The sequence below is a fragment of the Oryzias latipes genome, chromosome 1 (genome assembly GCF_002234675.1).
Source record: "Oryzias latipes chromosome 1, ASM223467v1".
Taxonomy (NCBI): Eukaryota; Metazoa; Chordata; class Actinopteri; order Beloniformes; family Adrianichthyidae; genus Oryzias; species Oryzias latipes.
In genome coordinates, this window is record NC_019859.2 from 759,740 (window position 1) to 782,106 (window position 22,367).

The window sequence follows — 22,367 nt, forward strand, 5'->3', positions numbered from 1 at the left end:
AGTAAACGAAGTGGACAGTAAACACCGGGGGGGGGGTCACCCTGCAGCTCTGCAGCCGCCCCGTCCTGATCACGTGCCTTCTGTCTGCAGAACGATTCTTCTCACTGTGGGGGGGTAGAACGCCGGTTCCTTCAGCTGATCTACGATCCAGTTCCACCAGGTTCAGTAACGTGCAGAACCGGTTCAGTCTGGAGGTTCTGAACCGGTTTACCAGCAGAACAGGGTCATCCCGCAGAGGCTGCTTCCTTTGCTGCTCCAGAAACCTTCAGACGGACGGAACGACGTGTGACGTGTTTATGTTCACGCAGACATGCGCAGGTTTGAGCGCGCTCACGAGGGTCCTTCATGACCCTTAAGGGGACTCACTAACAAGGGGCGGAGCTCCAGCTCTGACGCAGCTTTCACGCCTGAAGACGGTGTTTTTGTGGAACACGTTGGATCTGTTTGGTTTTACCTGAAAAGTGCTTTTTTCTGCCAGTTTCAAACAGCTGCTTCCTGCTTTTATTTTGACAGAAACAGCTGCTTCCTGCTTTTATTTTGACAGAAACAGCTGCTTCCTGCTTTTATTTTGACAGAAGCAGCTGCTTCCTGCTTTTATTTTGACAGAAGCAGCTGCTTCCTGTTGTGGAGCAGCATTGAAATCATCATTGAGTAAAAATGTATAAAATCTTTAAATGTTAAATGTATTTATTAATCAGGTAAAAATGGTGAATTTTTGAGTTTTATCTGCCAGTAAAAGATTTAAGTGAGAAATTGTCTGTTTTTATTTGATTCACTCTAAAGCAGGGGTGTCAAACATACGGCCCGCGGGCCTTGTCCGGCCCGCCAGGTGGTTAAGTCTGGCCCACACATGAAGAGTAAAAATCATAAGGATGGTTAAAAAAGAAAGCAAGTTTCTAGTCCATTCCTGTGGCAAGTTATGATTTTTTAAAGAAATAACCGAAATGCGCAATTCCGCCACTAGGGGAAGCATAGGAAAGGCAAAACAGGTGAAACAGCAAATCTCTGCACGTGCCAAAAGTGAAACCTAACCGCTCTGTGTCTGGGTAGGATGCACCTTGGTTCCCTATGAGCCTCACCGCTGTTATTTTGCTATGAGGATGATCGACACCCTAATGACCAAAATGTTGTCAAAAAGTGAAGTGGAGTGAATAGATTTCCAGGAAAAATGGACAGTTTTTTTTTCTTTCATGAAGCTGAATGCAAAACCTTCCATGCTTGTGATGTCATCAACAGGTTGCAGTGTTCAAAGAATATAACATTCAGCACCACGAAGACGCTCACCATAAAGAAAGGTTTCTGGATTGCTTCAGTGTCAGATGTAAAATATTCAGTCTGTATTAAATGGTTTTTTTTTAATTGAAATTAATTTTATTTTATATCCATTGGCCCCAAGTAATTAGGCTACTATGTTGGTTGAGGCATTTTTTTCAAATTGAGTAAAACAAACGAAAACAAAGCTGTTATTTTGCTTTTATGTTATGGTCCGGCCCACTTGATATCAGAGGGGCTGAATGTGGCCCCCGAACCAAAATGAGTTTGACACCCCTGCTCTAAAGGTTTAAATGAAATAGAATTCTATAGAATCCTTCATGATTGAATAAAGAAAAAGAAATTTGACATTTAAATAAATTAACTCAATTAAAATGATCTCAATCAACAAAAACAGCATAAAGGGGGTTTCAAACATTCAAGGTTAAACTTAATCTTTTAGTGCTTTGATGTTTATCCACAAACAGTTCTGCATAAATAATGTAGAATAGTTAGAAGTTTGTCTTTTGCGTCCATCAGAAAAATGTGGTAAACGTCCCTTTGAGCTCTTAGCGCCAATAAGTGACAACAAGATGAAACAAGTAGATGTGTTAGAATAGACTAGAAAGGCCTTATTGTCATTAGGTGACATTCAGGTACAGTTGTCCTCAATGTGGACGGTCAATACAGATAAATAAATAGAAGAACACCTTATTACCCAGGTAACCATTAAAGAAATGTGCAAAAATCCCAGAGGAATGTGCCAGTTTCAGAAAAAGTAGCATTCAACGGAGTCCCAGCTCCGTCAGAGTTGTCCTTCAGAACGCTTCTGCCCCTGTTCAGGCAGCGGGGGGTAAAGATGGAGGGCATTAGAGGCAGAAGGCAGCCCATAGTATTCTGTGTTGGTCGTCTTTTGTTTCTATTGTACTTTTATTTATTTATATATATATATAGTTTTTTATATTATATTTCGTTAGGTGTTTTCTTTGCACTGCAAATAGTAGCAGTGATAATAAAAGCACATCCATCCATCCATCCAGAGAAAATTCGATTTGTAAAGACTTTGAACAGAAGACTTTCCTGAGAGGTTCCATCACTCCTCCTAGTCCTGCTTTTCCATTTTACCAACTAACTTGTTCATTTTTTGTGAGCTGCTCAGCAGATACATTTTCCTGCTGGAGAATAATAAAGTCTTTTTCAGATCTATGGGATTTAGATTTGGAAAAATCCCGGATCCAATGGTATCTTATTCCCCCCCAGTGAATGCTTTGTTTACTTCACACTACTTTCTGTGTCACTTTGATGTTTTTTGGATGTCTGTTTTCTTCGCTGCTGCTGACAAAAGTTTCCCCATCGTGGGATTAATAGTCTTTGATTACAGGCAACAATTCAGTCCTTTTTATTCCTTAAAATGCTATTTTTTAAATTTCTAGTTTTGGTTGCCCTAAATCAAAGTTGTGAGCTAAACGGTTTGTTCCAGAAGATGATGTCAAGACGGTGTAATAACCTTGCTAACATAACATGGCTCTCTCTGACAAATGTTGTGAGATTGAAAATTATTACACATTTTTCTGTAAAAAAACCCACACACAATTGCTAGAAAGCTGTTTTTTTTCTTCATAGATTAGATAAAAAAATAATTTATTTTAACTTTAAAACTTTGGGGGATTCATTCTAATACGCAAACACAACACAGAAAGAGAAGAATGAAAAAAAATCCAAAATAAACACATCTTACTGCTGTTAAGGACAATTAAAGTGGTGTAACGCTCACTTCTTTTACAATTACTATTTCCGCCGCGGAGCCGCTAGATGGCGCCTCTGAGCTGAACTCCAACAGACGAAGAAGAAATAGCGGATGCTGCACTCTGATTGGCTGTCAGGATTCCGGCTCTTCGTAAACAAATGGCTGCTGCTCGTCTGAACTTGACAAACTTGAAACTCCTTCGACCAGAAGGATCGCCGAGCCCAAAGTCTCCAGAGTGACTCAGCGGTTCGTTCGCGGTTCCTCATCCACACCAAGAACGTTGACCGGAAACAGCAGCCAAACTTCTCACCGCTTAGCCCCCAGGCTAGCATCAGGCGCTAAAGGAGCGGCTAACACTTTACATTTTAGTGCTGAAGCGCGTGCACGCTCCCTGCGTGAATGCGCTCCTCTTCGCGCGGTTGCTCTGCTCCTGAGTCCCGCAGCCTTTGCCGCTCCGTCCCCGCAGAGCAGAGGCTGCCATGAGCCGGTCTGCGGCCTGACCGGAGGACCATGGCTGCGGACCTGCTGTTCGGGAAGAAGCCGCCGTCCTCCACCGGAACCACCGCCGCCGTGCAGCGGTACCAGCAGCAGAACGTCACCAACAACAACACGTCCGCCGCGCAGAGCTGCGGGAGCTGGCAGGGCCTGTACCCCACCATCCGCGAGAGGTGAGGGGGCGGGGCTAGAGCAGGGCGCCACAGGTAACCACGCCCACTCCAGAAAGACAAGGCAGCTGGAGGAGAGACGGGTTCACACCCAAAAAGTGAAGGCTACACCGGCCACGCGCGCGCACCCACACACCAATACACACACCAGCACAAAGAAATACACAAGTTCTCTGTGTGGAGGAGATGAGGAGGAGGAGATGAGGAGATGAGGAGGAGATGAGGAGGTGATGAGGAGGAGATGAGGAGGTGATGAGGAGGAGATGAGGAGGTGATGAGGAGGAGATGAGGAGGAGATGAGGAGGTGATGAGGAGGAGATGAGGAGGAGATGAGGAGGAGATGAGGAGGTGATGAGGAGGTGATGAGGAGATGAGGAGGAGATGAGGAGGTGATGAGGAGGTGATGAGGAGGAGATGAGGAGGAGATGAGGAGGAGATGAGGAGGTGATGAGGAGATGAGGAGGAGATGAGGAGGTGATGAGGAGGAGATGAGGAGGTGATGAGGAGATGAGGAGGAGATGAGGAGATGATGAGGAGGAGGTGTTTGTGTTCAGGAGCCTCAGCTGTGATGCTTCTGTCTGCAGGAACTCCGTCATGTTCAACAACGAAATGATGGCCGATGTTCACTTTGTGGTCGGACCACCGGGCGGGACTCAGCGGGTTCCAGGACACAAGGTAACCCCCCCCCCCCAATGGTCTGCAGGTTCTGATGAAAACTGAGACGGGTCTGATGCTGACGGTTGAGGATCTCCTGGTTCCCCGTGAGCTTCACCTCCTGTTTCTCCTCCTCGGCAGTACGTTCTGGCCGTCGGCAGCTCCGTGTTCCACGCCATGTTCTACGGAGAACTGGCCGAGGACCAGGAGGAGATCCGGATCCCTGACGTGGAGCCGCCGTCCTTCCTGGCCATGCTGAAGTAGGTTTGTGTGGCGATGACGTCACGGTAAGCTCCGCCCCTCAGCTGACGGCGGTTTTCGGCCCTGCAGGTACATCTACTGCGACGAGATCGACCTCTGTGCCGACACGGTTCTCGCCACCCTCTACGCTGCCAAGAAGTACATCGTGCCCCACCTGGCGCGCGCCTGCGTCAGCTTCCTGGAGACCAGCCTGAGCGCCAGGAACGCCTGCGTGCTGCTGTCGCAGAGCTGCCTGTTCGAGGAGCCCGACCTGACGCAGCGCTGCTGGGAGGTGATCGACGCGCAGGCCGAGCTGGCGCTGCGCTCCGAGGGCTTCTGCGACATCGACGCGCAGACGCTGGAGAGCATCCTGCTGCGCGAGACGCTCAACGCCAAGGAGATGGTGGTGTTCGAGGCGGCGCTGAACTGGGCCGAGGCCGAGTGCCAGCGGCGCGAGCTCCCGCCCACCATCGAGAACAAGCGGCTGGTTCTGGACAAGGCCATCTACCTGATCCGCATCCCCACCATGGCTCTGGAGGACTTCGCCAACGGGGCGGCGCAGTCCGGCGTGCTGACGCTCACCGAGACCAACGACATCTTCCTGTGGTACACGGCCTCCAACAAGCCGGAGCTGCTGTTCTGCTCCAAACCCCGCAAAGGCCTGGCGCCGCAGCGCTGCCACCGCTTCCAGTCCTGCGCCTACCGCAGCAACCAGTGGCGGTACCGCGGCCGCTGCGACAGCATCCAGTTCGCCGTGGACAAGCGCATCTTCATCGCCGGCTTCGGCCTGTACGGCTCCAGCTGCGGCTCCGCCGAGTACAGCGCCAAGATCGAGCTGAAGCGGCAGGGCGTGGCCATGGCCCAGCGGGTCATCAAGTACTTCTCGGACGGCTCCAGCAGCACCTTCCCCGTCTGGTTCGACTACCCGGTCCAGATCGAGCCGGACACCTTCTACACGGCCAGCGTGGTTCTGGACGGAAACGAGCTGAGCTACTTCGGCCAGGAGGGCATGACGGAGGTGCAGTGCGGCAAGGTCACCTTCCAGTTCCAGTGCTCCTCGGACAGCACCAACGGCACCGGGGTGCAGGGGGGGCAAATCCCCGAGCTCATCTTCTATGCCTGAGGCGGGCGGGGGGGCCGGGGCGCTGTAAACTCACTGCTGAGCAGGGGAGGCGTCACCCTTTGAGGGGTACCTGCTCCGCTGTTGGCTGAAGGTTCTGGATCAGAACCGGCTCCCCCTGCTCCCCCGGGTGCCTCCTCCTCAGCGGCAGGGAGACGGGGCTGGAGCAGATCTCCCTATGAGAGCCTGGAGTTGCCATGGTGACCTGTCAGGCCAGCAGGTCAGGAGCTGCCGTGACGTTTGGTCCTCTGAAAGATTGTCATCAGTTTGTTGCCTTAAAAACTTTTTGTTTTTCCTGTGTGTGAGGCGTTTCCATGACAACATTCCTGCCATTTCCCACGTCTGCTGTGATGTCAAACTAGGATTTTTACTGAAAGGTTCACTCCTCAGTGTGCTTTTATTTTGAAGGCTGGTGTCCTGCCTTCGGTTGTCGTACGCGTCTCCGTTTAACCTCCGTCCATCACTGCCGGTTCCCGCCGTGTTGCGGTGAGTCGGCGGCCTTCTCGCCGTTTAGCACAAACGGAGATGAAGGCTCTTTTGGTTTTGCTGGCTGTGACGTCACATTTCCATCTTTTATGAATGAAGTTGTTTTTCTATCTCAGTGGGAGTTTGGTAATAAAACACGTCTGTAGAAAACACTTGTCGTTTTGGAGGAAAGTCTTTACATTTCTGGTTTTAATTTTCACTCATTTTCACCTCATGCTTAGATTTCTTTTGTCTTTTCTAAATTAATTTTATGACGCGCGTTCACGCAGCTCCATGTAGCAGATTCATGGAAAACATAGGAAACGCTGACCCGTTACATCAGAAAAACTAATGAAGGAATATTATTTGGGGGGGTTTGAAGACGATTGATTTAGAATCAATGGTTGGAACTTTTAAAATAAAATGTTCAAAGACTTTATGGCTAATCCTGACTCATTCTGGTTTCATTTTGTGTGACTTTGACATTTCCAAACTTCCTATTAATAGTTAAGAATTTCACAGACAAGTACTTTTCCAGTGGGAAATGACATGTAGTCCTAGTTTTAGCCTCACTGCGCCCCCCAGTGGAACAACAGAGTAATGACCACAAACAGGAAGACAATGTTTCATCAGAATTGGTTTGACCTCAAGATGTTCTTGAACCGGACGGTGAAATTCTTCAATTAAGACACTTCATAAGAAAATATGATGTTTAATGTTCAACCAAGGAATTTCAGGAAACCTGCAGAGTAATTCCAATTGCTTTAATACATTTAATAATAAAATACAATATTGTCTTCCAATGTTCAAGTTAAACTACCAAATTCAGTAATAAGTGAAACAAAACTTACTGAAAATATGTGATAATAAACATCTAAACAAATCCATTACAGGTCAATTATACCAGGACTTTAACAGAGAAGTGAAACATAAAATAACTGAGACACCTGTCAGTCACATCAGGTGCTCAACATGGACATTCATCAAATGACCCGTAGTCCCCAAGATGAAAGAAATGCAGTTCAGAATGAGAAACAATGATTATCCATCAGCAGAGACGCTGAGGAGAAGATTTGAGGTTGATCCGTGTGATTTCTGTCATACAGAAACAACCAGAAACGTTCCTTCATGTCAGAGATCCAAAGATTCTAGGGGGGTCTTCCAGAAAGCAGGTTCTGCTAGCTCCCACGGTAAGTTTGAGGCTAAGGAAGTTGATAACCTCAGATTTCTGTTCCAGAAATGGAGGTATGTTTCAGGGTAGGTCAAGTTGCCATAGCAACTCATGCTCTGAACATAACCTGGTCTGGAGCAGGTTTAGTTGAAGGTTAGTTTGTTTACAGAGAGGTGAACCAGCATGGCGTGTCCATTTGAAGATGATTTAGTGGATGAAGAAGCTCAGATAATACTTTTTCCACCGTGAGAGGCTGATAAGACCACATATGGATGTTGGAAAGAGAAACTTTATACTTTGATCTAACTTAATTATTTAATTCAGTTAAGATAAATCATTTTTTAGGTCACCTTAAAAATAAAATGTAGTTTTCAGACAGTTATTTTCCTTTTATTCAAATTAATTCATTTAAGTAGGTGTAACTTTGGTCCTGCTGTTAGATCGGCACCGCAAGGGATTGTGGGATATCATTCCCTTTGCCTGTCTGGACGGATTTGGGTTTAAGTGTGGCTTTGTGACCAAATGTGTTTAGTTGTTTAGCTGTTTTACTGTGTTTTGCCGAGTTATTTTGTCCTACTATGCTTACGTCTCTGCACCATGAGTGAGAGTGAAGGATAGATGATGACTTTTTATAGCACTCCTACTATTTTTGACTGTAATCATAATGACGGAGAATTCTTTAATAAGTTTTTGCACTCCGTTCATTTTCCCCCCGTCCTTTTAATTGTGATAAAAATGAGCATATCTGCCGGCTCAAACGTGGACCTATGAGAGTTCAAGAATCATAATTATTTAAGATGGAAAAAAGATTAATTGAATTGGAGGAATGTGGCATTTAGTTAAATAAATATGTTAATTTTAGTTGTAAAAAAAAATACTGAGTTTTATAGACCTAAGAAATTAGGTTGAATAAATTTAACTCAATTATTTGTTACCAATAGAAGTAATTCTTTTAAGGTGGCAAAATTGGATAATTTATATATATTTATATATATATCCGTCACAATGAAAATGGAAATAAGATCAGAAACTTGTGCGTTTACTTTGTTGTTTTTCTCCAAGCAGAAACTCTTTCTTTTGCTGATGATGCAGCCGTGTTACTTTATTGATGGTCATATAATCTTCATACGCCGTCATTAAAATCTCAGACTCCGTCTGAAGTATAGCGCTCTCTCTTTTTTTTTTCCACGCGTTTCCATGGTGACTCCAGAAATCTGTGATCCATTGAGAATGTCTTTATGTACCTGCTGTGCACGTGCATTAACCCAGGGTTACCAAGTGGAGCGTAATTACGCCAACTCATATCCGGTCTTTAGGAACCAACATACCCAGAGTAAACAAGTTCAGGCGGATTTCAGCCAGAGTTCAGGGTTAAAGTCAGGCTAGTTTAAACAAGATTCCTGGAATACCCCCCTGGATCAGTAGGAAAATGAACAACATCCAATAATGATCAACATCCAATAATCAACATCCCATAATAATCATCATCCAATAATGATCAACATCCCATAATAATAATCATCCCATAATAATCAACATCCCATAATAATAATCATCCAATAATGATCAACATCCCATAATAATCATCCAATAATAATCAACATCCCATAATAATCATCCAATAATGATCAACATCCCATAATAATCATCCAATAATAATCAACATCCCATAATAATCATCCAATAATAATCAACATCCCATAATAATCACCCAATAATAATCATCATCCAATAATGATCAACATCCCATAATAATCATCCAATAATAATCAACATCCCATAATAATCATCCAATAATAATCAACATCCCATAATAATCACCCAATAATAATCATCATCCAATAATGATCAACATCCCATAATCATCATCCAATAATAATCAACATCCCATAATAATAATCATCCAATAATAATAATCACCCAATAATGATCATCATCCCATAATAATCATCCAATAATGAACAACATCCCATAATAATCATCATCAATTCCCAGAATAACATATTCTGTTCTCTAACAGTAAATTATCTACAGAAATAACAACTTTAGTGAAAATCTTCCTGATTTTAGGAAAATATCATTTTCCTCCAAAAATGGAGCAAAGATGGTCTGAATGTTGTGTTTCTAAAATGAAGTCAGATTCTATTGATCCTCATGAACTCAAATCTTTCTTGATGACATCGATCTGCTCCAGAATAGTTCCTGATCCAGATGACCTGGAAATGGAACTTATGCTGAGAGATTTCTCTGTTTTCTACATGGAGACATGTGTTTCTGTGGAGATCTGCGCCTCACGTCACTGTCTGCTTCATGTCTGCCACACTTTGGAAACATTACATTTCTATTGAAAATGAAGAAGAAGAAAAAGGAAACAGTATTTTGTCCCTCCGTGCCTCCCATAGGGTATTTGCTTTCTTAACCGGAAGTGACGTATGTTTATGCTCGAAGTCCAAACAGCGCAGGAACGTGGTGGTTCGGTTCCGTCATGCTCCGGCTCAAAGTTATTTCCGGACACCTGAGTCCCGGATCCCCGCACACCGGGCCGGACCTGCGGGCCACGCGGTGCGGTGCCGCGGCGGGGGGGCCGGGGGAGGACGTGGTGGTGGTCCACGGCCGGAGGACGGCGATCGGGAGGGCCAAAAAGGGCGGGTTCAAGGTAGCAGCCGCGCGGCGCCACATTTGAACTTTGACCCACAAAGCAATAAATGACAGAAATTCCGTTTCAGAGGATCGATAATCCCGGATTAGAATAGAAAGAGAGACCAAAGAGGATCTGAATTATGGAATGAAGGAGCAGATTCATCAGTTTAGAAGAAAAAACATTTGGTTTCAAAAGAGATTCAGATATAAATACCTGCAGGTGTTTTTCTCTGATTTAGAGATTAGATGAGTAATAAACTTTGAGTTTCCATCAGCAGGTTTCATAGATAATCCGTAAAGAACTTTAGTCCTCAGAAACTCAACGATGGAACAGAATCACATCTTTATTTGACAGGAACCTCAGTTTGATCATCGTTACAAACAATGGATGATGATGAACATTTTTGCCGTTTTGTAGTAAATTCAAAGGATCTATACGCTGTTCAGAGTTAACATGACAATTTATACGATCATATATGACCTTTGACACACTAAAGAACTATTTCTTCATCAAATATGACTTATTTCCACAGTTTATTTTCCTACCTGGAAATAAGGCGACTCAATCTCTGAGGCTCCGCCTTTCCCTCCTTGTGGGTCCCGCCCATTTCATGACGTCATCCTAGAGTCGGTCTCGGCAGCATGTCTGCGTTTCTCCCACCAAAACAACATCCAAACTTTTTTCCACTCCGTGGGGTCATGTGACGAGTTTGACTGAGGAAACCTTGTTAACTTTGCCCTGTTCCTCGCCTGCAGGACACCACACCTGACGAGCTGCTGAGCGCCGTGATGACCGCCGTCCTCACAGATGTGGGTCTGTCACCTCACCAGCTGGGGGACGTCTGTGTGGGTGAGTGCGACCTTCATCCTCCTCCTCTTTCTGAGCCCGCGCTGTGATGAAGCTGCTTTCAAAAAGACATTTTCTGCTCTGCTGCTTTTATTTTGAAAAGCTACCAATGATTGCAGCGTGAGGCTGCGTTCACAGCGAACGCCATTCACCAGCGTCCATCTTGAATGTTAAGTCAGCGTACAGAGGCGATCTCAGGTCTGTGAGAGGTCAGCGGGTCGGTCCAGCAGCAGGTCGTCCACAGCTCAAAACTGAACTTTGGCGAGGACGACGCATCGCGTCAACCAATCGGGGACACAGCTTTGGGCATGTGATGTGTTCAGTGACGTGATCAGCGGGTGGAGAACCTGATCGTTCTCCTGAACTTCAGGAGTTTTCTCATTTTCATCCAGACAATAATAAGAAGTTCCTTCATTTTATTTAGATTTTTCTTCCTCGGGAACCAAACCTGCAACCTTGTGATCAGAACCTTTGTTTGGAGTTTCTGCTGAGTGGAGGTCAAAGTGCAGGTCTGATGTTTCCTCTGAGCTCCTGAACATCTCAGCTGTTCTCCTTCAGTGAGGAGGCGGCAGCTCCTCCTCAGGGTTTCCTCCTCTCCCCCCAGCAGGAGCTGAAGCTAAAACAACGACTGGATGTGTGACTCTGGTTTGGTCTCTGCAGCTTCATCCTCAGACTTCAGGGTTTCTGTTGGAAGTGGAGGTCAGAGCTGCAGTTCACAGCTTGGCCTGAGGGGGCAGCAGCAGCAGTTTCTGTGCTGCTGATCTTCATCACAGAGCTCTTCTTCACGGCAGGAGTTTTGATGATGATGCTGTTGATGAATCAGCTGGTTCTGTTGGTATAAATCATATTTTTAGTTGGTTCTAAAGTGAGTCTCATGCAGGTTCTGGTTCTCCTGGGTTCTACCTGCAGGTAATGTCCTGCAGCCCGGCGCCGGAGCCCTGATGGCCCGGGTCGCCCACTTCCTCAGGTTTGTTGGAGGGTTTTTACAAAAATGCACATCAAATAACAAATCTGTCAAACGCAATGCATTGTGGTCTATATTGATGCACACTGCTTTTCAGCACAGACTTCTGGGAAATTTCCAGGGCACTGGATTTTAAAACCGTAGATTCAGATTCAGACACGCCCACAAAATGGCGTCTGTATAGTGCAGTCAGTGGAGCGCAGGGACGGAAGTCACAGAGAGAAAGAATGGACGAATTCTGTCGCCGCTCACCAGAGACATGTGGTCAGCCGCCGCCATTTTGTGGGCGTGTCTGGATCTAGGGTTCCAAAACCCAGGGTCCTAGAAATTTCCCAGAAGTCTCCAGTGTGGATCGATGCTCACTAGATAATATAGACCACAATGCATTGCGTCGGAGTAATTTCTGCTCAAAAAGTTGCATTGAAATGTTTTTCTTCAGAAGACTCTTAAATGATCGTCACTAAACGATTTGAATCCCTGAAATCGATGACATCATATTTGCCGTTCAGAAAGAGTATTGATCATGGAGTCTGAGACGCTGTAAACGCCGTAGAGCAACACATGAGCCCGCCTTCTTCTGCTGTCCAATCACGCGGCTGCTTCCATCCCTTCCTCCTTTCAGCGGCTTTCCAGAGACGGTTCCTGTTTTCACCGTAAACAGACAATGTTCCTCCGGACTGCAGGCGGTTCTGAACATCGCAGGTGACCCCCCCCACACACACACACACACACACACACACACATGTGTCAGCATGCGATCCTCTGCTGACACACACTGCTGTGTGCACAGGAGCCATCAGGAGCAGAACCATCGACCTGGGCCTCGCCTGCGGGTCAGAACCGGAGTGGATGAGCGGAGGGTGGAGCTTTCTGCAGCAGCTTTCTGCAGCAGCAGCTGTGAAGGTGCATGTGTGTGTTTCAGGGTGGAGAGCATGTCGCTGCAGTCCATGAGCAACCCCGGAGACCTGAGCGCCAGGCTGAGCCAGAACCCCAAGGCCAGAGACTGCATCGTCCCCATGGGGTGAGGCCACCGCAGGGGGAGGGGCTTCAGCAGCAGAGCCGCCGTAACCGTGTTCTGTGTCCGCAGCATCACCTCGGAGAACGTGGCTGAGCGGTTCGGCGTCTGCAGGCAGAAGCAGGACGCCTTCGCTCTGGGGTCCCAGCAGAAGTAAGCGCCGTCTGTCAGCTGACACCACCGCCAGATCTGACGTACAGAGGTGACATCATTACCACGCAACGCACTGTGACAAACAACACAGAGCTCCGCCCACTCCAGGAACAGTGGGCCCCGCCTCCCATTTGTTGATCTGGACGGATTATTCCACTAAAACACTGAAATGTTTTAAATGAAATGAAAACAGAAACTGATTCAATGTTTTCACCCGTTTGGGAAACGAGTTAAAATCATTTTCTGAATTAAGTTTAATAAATAAATTGTTGAAATAATCACCACTTTCCGTTAACCAATGGAACCGCAGCACAAAGTTTCTACATTATTAAGTAGAAATCTGCTTCAAATGTTGTTTATTGATATTTTTAGGATTCTTCTGACTTTAGCTTTACGACCAGATTTACACTTTAACGTAAATGTGTAGGATGACTTTGTGTTTCACTAGACTTTACAGTTCACTCTGTTATTCACCTGCTACACACACACACTTACAGACACACAAACACAGGCACACACACACACACACACATATAGAGTCAAACAAACAGACACAGCAGCAGAAACACAAACAAACATATTAACAAAATGAACACAATGGCCGTCGGCTGCATCTGGGGGCGTTCTCCTGAAGGACCATCCTGGTTTGGTAAGTGAACCCTGACGGACACAGCTTTTGAAGCCCCTCCCCCTCTTCCCCAGAGCGGCCCGCGCTCAGAGTTTGGGTCTCTTTGAGCGCGAGATCACCCCGGTCAGCACCAGGGTGGTGGACAGCGACGGCAGAGAGCGGCAGCTGACGGTCAGCAGAGACGAGGGGGTGAGAGCAGAAACCACGCTGGAGGGGCTCTCCAAACTCCGGCCTGCCTTCAAACCGGACGGCACCACCACAGCAGGTCAGAGCCGGGCCTGGGGGGCGAGACCGGCCCGCGCCCCCGATCACTCACCGAAAATTCTGTGCAGGTAACTCCAGCCAGGTGAGCGACGGGGCGGCGGCCGTGCTGGTGGGGCGCCGGTCTGCAGTGGAGGCTCTGGGTCTGCCGGTTCTGGGGGTCCTGAGGGGCAGTGCGGTGGTGGGGGTTCCTCCTGACGTGATGGGCATTGGCCCAGCCTACGCCATCCCTGCAGCTCTGAAGCAGGCTGGTGAGCCGACAGTCATCTGCATAGAAGCGGACTTTAACTTCTGTCCAAACCCACTGACACGTTCCGCTACGCTGGCGGCGTTCCTCTGGGTTTGGTCATCAGAAGAACCAAAGCAACGTCTTAGTTCCAGAGCCCGATGCAGTTCTTTATCTGTGTTCTGGCGATGGAACCAGATGAACGGTTCCATTAGTGAGGTTCTCCAGAACATCTGCATCTCTGACCGTCTGACCTTCTGTCTGCAGGTCTGACTGTGGACGACATCGACGTCTTTGAGATCAACGAGGCCTTTGCCAGCCAGGTGAGTCCCTCCCCAGGAGGGTTGGGTTTTGTGGTGAAGCCTCTGTCAGGTGTGGGGGTCAGAGGGGCGGAGTCAGGTAAACAGGTGTGCGGCTGCTCCTCAGGCGGTGTACTGCGTGGAGAAGCTGGGCATCCCCATGGAGAAGGTGAACCCCTGTGGGGGGGCCATCGCCCTGGGCCACCCCCTGGGCTGTACGGGGGCGCGGCAGGTGGTGACTCTGCTGAACGAGCTGCGGCGCAGAGGCAGGAGGTGGGTCTTCATCGCCGCTCTCCCCCCCCAAAAGGTTAAGGCGTTTCTGTGAACTCTCTGCCCCCCCCCACCCCCGGTCTGCAGGGCGTACGGCGTTGTGTCCATGTGTATCGGGACCGGCATGGGGGCCGCTGCCGTCTTTGAATATCCAGGACTGTAGCTGCAAACGGCTTCCTGACCGCCAGGAGAACGGTTCCTCACGGTTCCTCGTCTGGTCCTAGAACATGGAACCTTCTGGCAGGAGATCCACCGGCTCCTCCTGCTCGGTTATCAATATCATTTTGAATAAAATTTTATTCGTTTCAGTTTTTGCCATCAGTGTTTAAAAAGTTCTGTCTCTTCTGAGAGGAGCTGACAGAAATGAGAGAACCACAGAGAACGATTTGCAAGGAACACACAGAACAGGTTGGTGTTGGCGGATCGTGCTGCCCAACGGTGGGGGTAACTTAGGCAGACAGAGTAATCCTGAAGGGACAGTCATTCAAAATCTGACTCACTCCTGAATCTCTACCAGAACTCAGGGAAAGAAAATCTTGGGGTTTTTTCGGTCATTTGGAATTCAGGCCTTGAAAATGAAAATCCCTTCTGCAATTTAGAATTCAATATTTAAAAAGGACATTTCAATCCGTGGTTTTTAAAGTACCTTAAAATCTATGACACTGTAAGATGCTGTTTTAGGGTCAGAATTCAAAGGAAATTGTAAAACAGCGCCCCCTGGTGTCTGCATTTTCGTAGCATGAAATGCAAACTGTCAGACGGTCATCAGGGCGGGGCCACCCACCTTCCGAAATTCTCTAAATCCAGCCTCCAACTTCCTCCTTGAGATGTCACTATGGGTCACAGGGTAGATAAACGCAGAGGATGGAGCAGCGTTCCTCCTCTCAGCTCCAAACACGTCTGTAGTAGAAACCAAAGATGTTTCTGTCTCCAATGCGTCACATGATGAGGTTCATGCTGAAGCAGAATGCTGGACGTTTACGTACTGAAGAAATGTAAGTTTTCTGTCTTATTTTTATTATGTTGAAGTTACACACGTTTAAGTACACACATGGTTATGTACACACATGGTTACGTACACACCTGTTTACGTACACACGCTTACGTACACACGCTTACGTACACACACGTTTAAGTACACACATTTTTACGTACACACATGGTTACATACACACTTGTTTACGTACACACCTGTTTACGTACACACGCTTACGTACACACGTTTACGTACACACACGTTTACGTACACACACGTTTACTTACACACAAGTTTACGTACACACAAGTTGCGTACACACACTTTTACGTATACACAAGTTGCGTACACACACTTTTACGTACACACGCTTACGTACACACGTTTACGTACACACACGTTTACGTACACGTTTACACACACACATTTACGTACACACTTTTACGTACAAACACGTTTACGTACACACACGTTAACGTACACACGTTTACGTACACACAGGTTTACGTACACACAAGTTGCGTACACACACTTTTACGTATACACGGTTACGTACACACACGTTTACGTACACACACGTTTACGTACACACAAGTTGCGTACACACACTTACGTATACACAAGTTGCGTACACACATTTTTACGTACACACATGGTTACGTACACACACGATTACGTACACACAAGTTTACGTACACACAAGTTGCATACACACACTTTTACGTACACACAAGTTGCGTACACACACTTTTACATACACACATGGTTACATACTCACACGGTTACGAACTCACATGGTTACGTACACACACGTTTACGTACACACACGTTTACGTACACACAAGTTGCGTACACACACTTTTACGTATACACAAGTTGCGTACACACATTTTTACGTGCACACATGGTTACGTACACACACGATTACGTACACACACGTTTACGTACACACAAGTTTACGTACACACAAGTTGCGTACACACACTTTTACGTACACACAAGTTGCGTACACACACTTTTACGTACAAACACGTTTACGTACACACACGTTAACGTACACACATGTTTACGTACACACAGGTTTACGTACACACAAGTTGCGTACACACACTTTTACGTATACACGGTTACGTACACACACGTTTACGTACACACACGTTTACGTACACACAAGTTGCGTACACACACTTTTACGTATACACAAGTTGCGTACACACATTTTTACGTACACACATGGTTACGTACACACACGATTACGTACACACAAGTTTACGTACACACAAGTTGCATACACACACTTTTACGTACACACAAGTTGCGTACACACACTTTTACATACACACATGGTTACATACTCACACGGTTACGAACTCACATGGTTACGTACACACACGTTTACGTACACACACGTTTACGTACACACAAGTTGCGTACACACACTTTTACGTATACACAAGTTGCGTACACACATTTTTATGTGCACACATGGTTACGTACACACACGATTACGTACACACACGTTTACGTACACACAAGTTTACGTACACACAAGTTGCGTACACACACTTTTACGTACACACAAGTTGCGTACACACACTTTTACGTACAAACACGTTTACGTACACACACGTTAACGTACACACATGTTTACGTACACACAGGTTTACGTACACACAAGTTGCGTACACACACTTTTACGTATACACGGTTACGTACACACACGTTTACGTACACACACGTTTACGTACACACAAGTTGCGTACACACACTTTTACGTATACACAAGTTGCGTACACACATTTTTACGTGCACACATGGTTACGTACACACACGATTACGTACACACACGTTTACGTACACACAAGTTTACGTACACACAAGTTGCGTACACACACTTTTACGTACACACAAGTTGCGTACACACACTTTTACGTACAAACACGTTTACGTACACACACGTTAACGTACACACATGTTTACGTACACACAGGTTTACGTACACACAAGTTGCGTACACACACTTTTACGTATACACGGTTACGTACACACACGTTTACGTACACACACGTTTACGTACACACAAGTTGCGTACACACACTTTTACGTATACACAAGTTGCGTACACACATTTTTACGTACACACATGGTTACGTACACACACGATTACGTACACACAAGTTTACGTACACACAAGTTGCATACACACACTTTTACGTACACACAAGTTGCGTACACACACTTTTACATACACACATGGTTACATACTCACACGGTTACGAACTCACATGGTTACGTACACACACGTTTACGTACACACACGTTTACGTACACACAAGTTGCGTACACACACTTTTACGTATACACAAGTTGCGTACACACATTTTTACGTGCACACATGGTTACGTACACACACGATTACGTACACACACGTTTACGTACACACAAGTTTACGTACACACAAGTTGCGTACACACACTTTTACGTACACACAAGTTGCGTACACACACTTTTACGTACAAACACGTTTACGTACACACACGTTAACGTACACACATGTTTACGTACACACAGGTTTACGTACACACAAGTTGCGTACACACACTTTTACGTATACACGGTTACGTACACACACGTTTACGTACACACACGTTTACGTACACACAAGTTGCGTACACACACTTTTACGTATACACAAGTTGCGTACACACATTTTTACGTACACACATGGTTACGTACACACACGATTACGTACACACACGTTTACGTACACACAAGTTTACGTACACACAAGTTGCGTACACACACTTTTACGTACACACAAGTTGCGTACACACACTTTTACATACACACACGGTTACGTACTCACACGGTTACGAACTCACATGGTTACGTACACACATGTTCATACAACATAACAAAACATACATTGGGGGCTAGTTTAATGGTTTAAACTTGCGCGTCGTGATGAAGAAATTTACCTTTAACGTCAAAGTGGATACTAACTTGAATGGAGGCGTGGCGCCATCGATACAAAAGGCTGCATCTCCAGCTCTAATGAAATCAGGCCAAATCCCTCGCCATTGCTTTTTTATACGGGCGCCACCACGTTGAAAGCAGTCAACAGTGATTGGTCAAAGTCTGAGTCAATGAATCTATGCCAACTACTACGGCAATGACGACGCCCATATCAGGAAGCCACGGTACTTCCTATTTAGAAATAGAAGAAGGGGGGGGTTGAGCTGTCCATCTTTTTTACAATGTTTTTAAGGTGAAACGGATAAATATAGCAAAGTAAGATGACCAAGCCGTCTAAAACTGGTATTTTCTAAATATAATATGAACGGCGTCTGCAACTTTCTTTTCTATCAGACTACGCAGGCCTCAGTGTGTTTCTAATGCTCATTTATAACGGATAGGAAATACTAAATGAGTCACAAACTGGCACCAATGGAATCAGACAGTTGGCGAGACATCATTACAAATAAAGCTAATTTTATGACAAAAAAACGAAACATGCGTCAGCTGCAGCTCAGTCAGTGTGTAAGGTGGAGTCTGGGAGCAGGGGAGGCATGGACGGCTGGAGCCTCACCCGCAGAGTAGAAGACATGTCTAAAAAATAATATTTGACTTGTATTTTTACTTTCAAATGGTATGTTCATCTACTTTAATTGATGTATTTTGTAAGCTATACGCTGCCTCCCCTTATTGCACGTCGATGAGGGAATTAGACAGTCGGAGTGTCATTTATGTGGACATCCTACAGGCGTCCTCTGGGCATAGATCATGTCAGTAAGGAGCCAGAACTCACACCTTACTAACCACTACAGAGTCGCGTCAGGATGCCGTACGTTAGCATCAAACATACATCAGAAGTGTGTGTAACTTCCAGAATCTTCATGAATACTTCATGATACATTCACCACAATGGTACGTTCCATTTTTATGACGTCCTTTAGGGTGGCTGTACGAGCCTCAAGGGAACTGCAGACACACCTGCGCTCCCCTGAAGGTGCAGCCGCTCCTCTACGACCCTCCATGGACCCGGACAACCCAAAACCTGCAGAACCTGTACAGGTGTATGTGACCAAAGATTTGACAGAAGACGATCATTCTTTGGTCTAAATCAGAGGTTCTCAAAGTTTTTGCAGCGGAGGGCCAAATTAGTAACTCCACATTAGAGTGGGGGACAATTTTGGTGAAAAAAATGGATAAACCGTAAAAGTAGTTTTTATTAACTTTAATGACTGAATGTCATTTGTACAGTTAACCAGACCCTCCAGATGTTTTCCAGAGGTTACTGTCCAGATCTTCTACTCGTCTAGTATTTGTATCATTTACAGACTACGCCGTTTCCAGAACCACAATGTAGAGCTTCTGTCTCAGCTTCACTGGATGTAGTCATTTCTGTGGACATCGGCTGTGCAGCATCGCCTCGTTGTCGTTGTTGGAGCTCATTGTTGTTCTCCTCAACCATAGATTTGTCATAGTTTCTATGATTTGTAACACAGTGACGATTTATAATGAATTCTTTCAGCATTGCATTTACCTGCATGCAGATAAGGTAAATGACTTTATCCATGAGGTACGACAAAGTTAGCATTTGTCCACTTAGCTAGAAAACGCCTTTTCTCCTGGCCAACACAACGTTTTTCCTCAAAGGAACCTGCTCTGGCTCTGTCTGAATCTGCTCTGAGTCCTTTTCTACTGCCGTCGTCACGCTCCTTCCTTCTGCAGAGGCATTGACAAAGAAAATGTCTGAAATTAATACACTGTGCTGTTGACACAGAGTGTAGTTACCCTTTTTTTCCTGCAGATGTCGCCAGAAACCACGGAACAATATTCATTAATTCATTCAGTCAGTCATTTTCTTAACCGTTTTTCCCTTTCGGGGTCACGGGGCTGCCGGAGCCTATCCCGGCCACGGAACAATATTTTTCCAAGCAATCTACAGCTGGTTTAAAACCCATAAATAAGGATTTATTGGTGGCCCCAAGGCCGCACTTTGAGAACCCCTGGTCTAAAGTAACTCTTCATTTATTGTAAACCAGCTGATTATGTTGCAGAGAAAAGCAGCTTCATTGATATGAGAAAGTTTGGCCCCCTGATAATTTTCCAGATTTTCCTTCATAAATCATTGGTTGTTTGGATCATCAATGTCAGTTAAATATATTATCTAGCAGATGAACACAGTGATTTTTGAGAAGTGAAGTGAAGTTTAAAGAAACTGTGGCCCCCCCAACAGAAACATGCCATAAATATTTAGTAGATCCTCCTTTTGCAGAAATGACAGCCTCCAATCTCTTCCTATTGCTTCCAATCAGGGCCTGGATTCTGGTTGAAGGTCTTTTGGACCATTCCTCTTTGCAAACATCTCCAGTTCAGTCTGATTTGATGCTTCCCAGCACGGACAAATCCCACCACAGATTTTCAATCATATTCATGTCTGGGGACTGAGATGGCCGTTCCAGAACATTGGACTTGTCCCTCTGCATGCAGGCCTTTGTAGAATTAGAGCAGTGTTTAGGGTCATTGTCTTGTTGAAGGATCCAACTTCAACTTTGTCACTGATTCTTGAGCATTGTAAGAATCTGCTGATACTGACTGGAGTCCATGCCACCTTCAACTTTGACCAGATTTGCAGAACCTGCACTGGCCACACAGCCCCAAAGCATGATGGGACCAAATGTGACTGTGGGTAGGAAGTGTTTGTCTTGGAATGCTGTGTTCTTTGTTGGCCAAGCATAGCCTCCCTTGTTATGTCCATTTTAGTTTCATCAGTCCTCAGCGCCTCATCCCAGAATGAAGCTGGCTCATCCAAATGTGCTTCAGCAGACCTCAAGCGTCTTTGTTTGTGGCATATGAGCAGAAAAGGCTTCTTCCGCATTCCTCTTCCATCCAGCATCTCCTTGTGCAAAGTGTGCTGATTGGTTGAAGGATGCACAGTGACACCATCAGCAGCCAGATCACCTTGTAGGTCTTTGGAGCTGCTCTGTGGGTGGAGTCTGATGGTTCTCACCATCCTTCGCCTATCTGAGGTTTTTCTGGGCCGGCCACTCCGGGCCTTTGCTTGAACTGTGCCTGTGGTCTTCCATTTGTTCCTCACAGTGGAAATTGACAGCTGAAATGTCTTAGCAAGCTTTTTGGATCCTTCACCTAAACTGTGATGTTGAACAATCTTTGTTTTTCAGGTCCTCTGACAGCTGTTTGGAGGTTCCCATGTTGACATTCTACAGAGAAGATGAAAGAGGAGAAAAACTCGCTCTTGACCTCCTTAAACACTTCTTCTCATGATTGGCTTCACATGTGTATGGAGGTCAAGGGTCAATGAGCTTGTAAAACAAATTTTGTGTTCCAATAATTATTGCTAAAGGTAGTCAAAGCAATAAAACAACAGGGGGGGCCACATTTACCCACCTGCCTATTTTTGTTTAAGTAATTATTGCACAGTTTCTTTAAATCCGATAAACTTCACTTCACTTCTCAAATATCACTGTGTTCATCTGCTAGACGATATATTTACCTGTAATTGATGATCCCAACAACCAATGATTTATGAAGAAATATGTGGAATTATCAGGGGGGCCCAAACTTTCTCCTACCACTGTATGTGTCGTTTTGCAACACTTTACGTTAAAAATGAACAAAGCTGAGATGCAAAGTTTCTCTGCGCCAGAATCTATTGATTCAGTGATCATGTGAATGCAGAGTTCCTGTATGTCGTGTAGCGTGTTACTCAGGTGGCGACGCCTCTGGTGTTTCAAGGGTTCAAGCTTCA

General features: G+C 45.7%; 3 protein-coding genes across 4 annotated transcripts in view; all 3 read left to right on the top strand.

The window, feature by feature from the left end:
• Nucleotides 1-753, top strand: part of LOC101155981 (striatin) — a 20,215-nt gene extending 19,462 nt beyond the window's left edge. For both annotated transcript variants that reach the window (XM_023953825.1, XM_023953824.1), the window contains one exon: nucleotides 1-753. This exon is cut by the window's left edge and continues 313 nt beyond it. The gene's annotated coding sequence lies outside the window, so the exon portion shown is untranslated.
• Nucleotides 754-3,129: 2,376 nt separating this feature from the next.
• Nucleotides 3,130-6,588, top strand: LOC101168599 (BTB/POZ domain-containing protein 3-like). Its single transcript, XM_011494206.3, has 4 exons — nucleotides 3,130-3,666; nucleotides 4,248-4,338; nucleotides 4,459-4,577; nucleotides 4,648-6,588. Exons 1-4 carry the CDS (start codon nucleotides 3,509-3,511, stop codon nucleotides 5,678-5,680), a joined length of 1,401 nt encoding a protein of 466 aa, XP_011492508.2. The 5' UTR covers nucleotides 3,130-3,508; the 3' UTR covers nucleotides 5,681-6,588.
• A 3,128-nt stretch (nucleotides 6,589-9,716) lies between these two features.
• acaa1 (acetyl-CoA acyltransferase 1) lies at nucleotides 9,717-14,924 on the top strand. Its single transcript, XM_023953826.1, has 12 exons — nucleotides 9,717-9,969; nucleotides 10,710-10,803; nucleotides 11,710-11,767; nucleotides 12,387-12,466; nucleotides 12,555-12,597; nucleotides 12,687-12,785; nucleotides 12,852-12,932; nucleotides 13,635-13,825; nucleotides 13,893-14,072; nucleotides 14,315-14,370; nucleotides 14,474-14,619; nucleotides 14,704-14,924. The coding sequence occupies exons 1-12, from the start codon at nucleotides 9,799-9,801 to the stop codon at nucleotides 14,777-14,779; spliced, it is 1,275 nt and encodes a 424-aa protein (XP_023809594.1). The 5' UTR covers nucleotides 9,717-9,798; the 3' UTR covers nucleotides 14,780-14,924.
• Nucleotides 14,925-22,367: the final 7,443 nt, after the last annotated feature.

Excerpts from the sequence above, each read along its gene's own strand:
- LOC101168599 (XM_011494206.3), top strand. The coding sequence starts at position 3,509 with ATGGCTGCGGACCTGCTGTTCGGGAAGAAGCCGCCGTCCTCCACCGGA. Across the intron at positions 3,667-4,247 it reads TACCCCACCATCCGCGAGAG|GAACTCCGTCATGTTCAACA; the intron begins GTGAGGGGGCGG and ends TTCTGTCTGCAG. Across the intron at positions 4,578-4,647 it reads TCCTTCCTGGCCATGCTGAA|GTACATCTACTGCGACGAGA; the intron begins GTAGGTTTGTGT and ends TCGGCCCTGCAG.
- acaa1 (XM_023953826.1), top strand. The coding sequence starts at position 9,799 with ATGCTCCGGCTCAAAGTTATTTCCGGACACCTGAGTCCCGGATCCCCG. Across the intron at positions 12,933-13,634 it reads GCTCTGGGGTCCCAGCAGAA|AGCGGCCCGCGCTCAGAGTT; the intron begins GTAAGCGCCGTC and ends CCTCTTCCCCAG. Across the intron at positions 14,371-14,473 it reads ACGAGGCCTTTGCCAGCCAG|GCGGTGTACTGCGTGGAGAA; the intron begins GTGAGTCCCTCC and ends GCTGCTCCTCAG.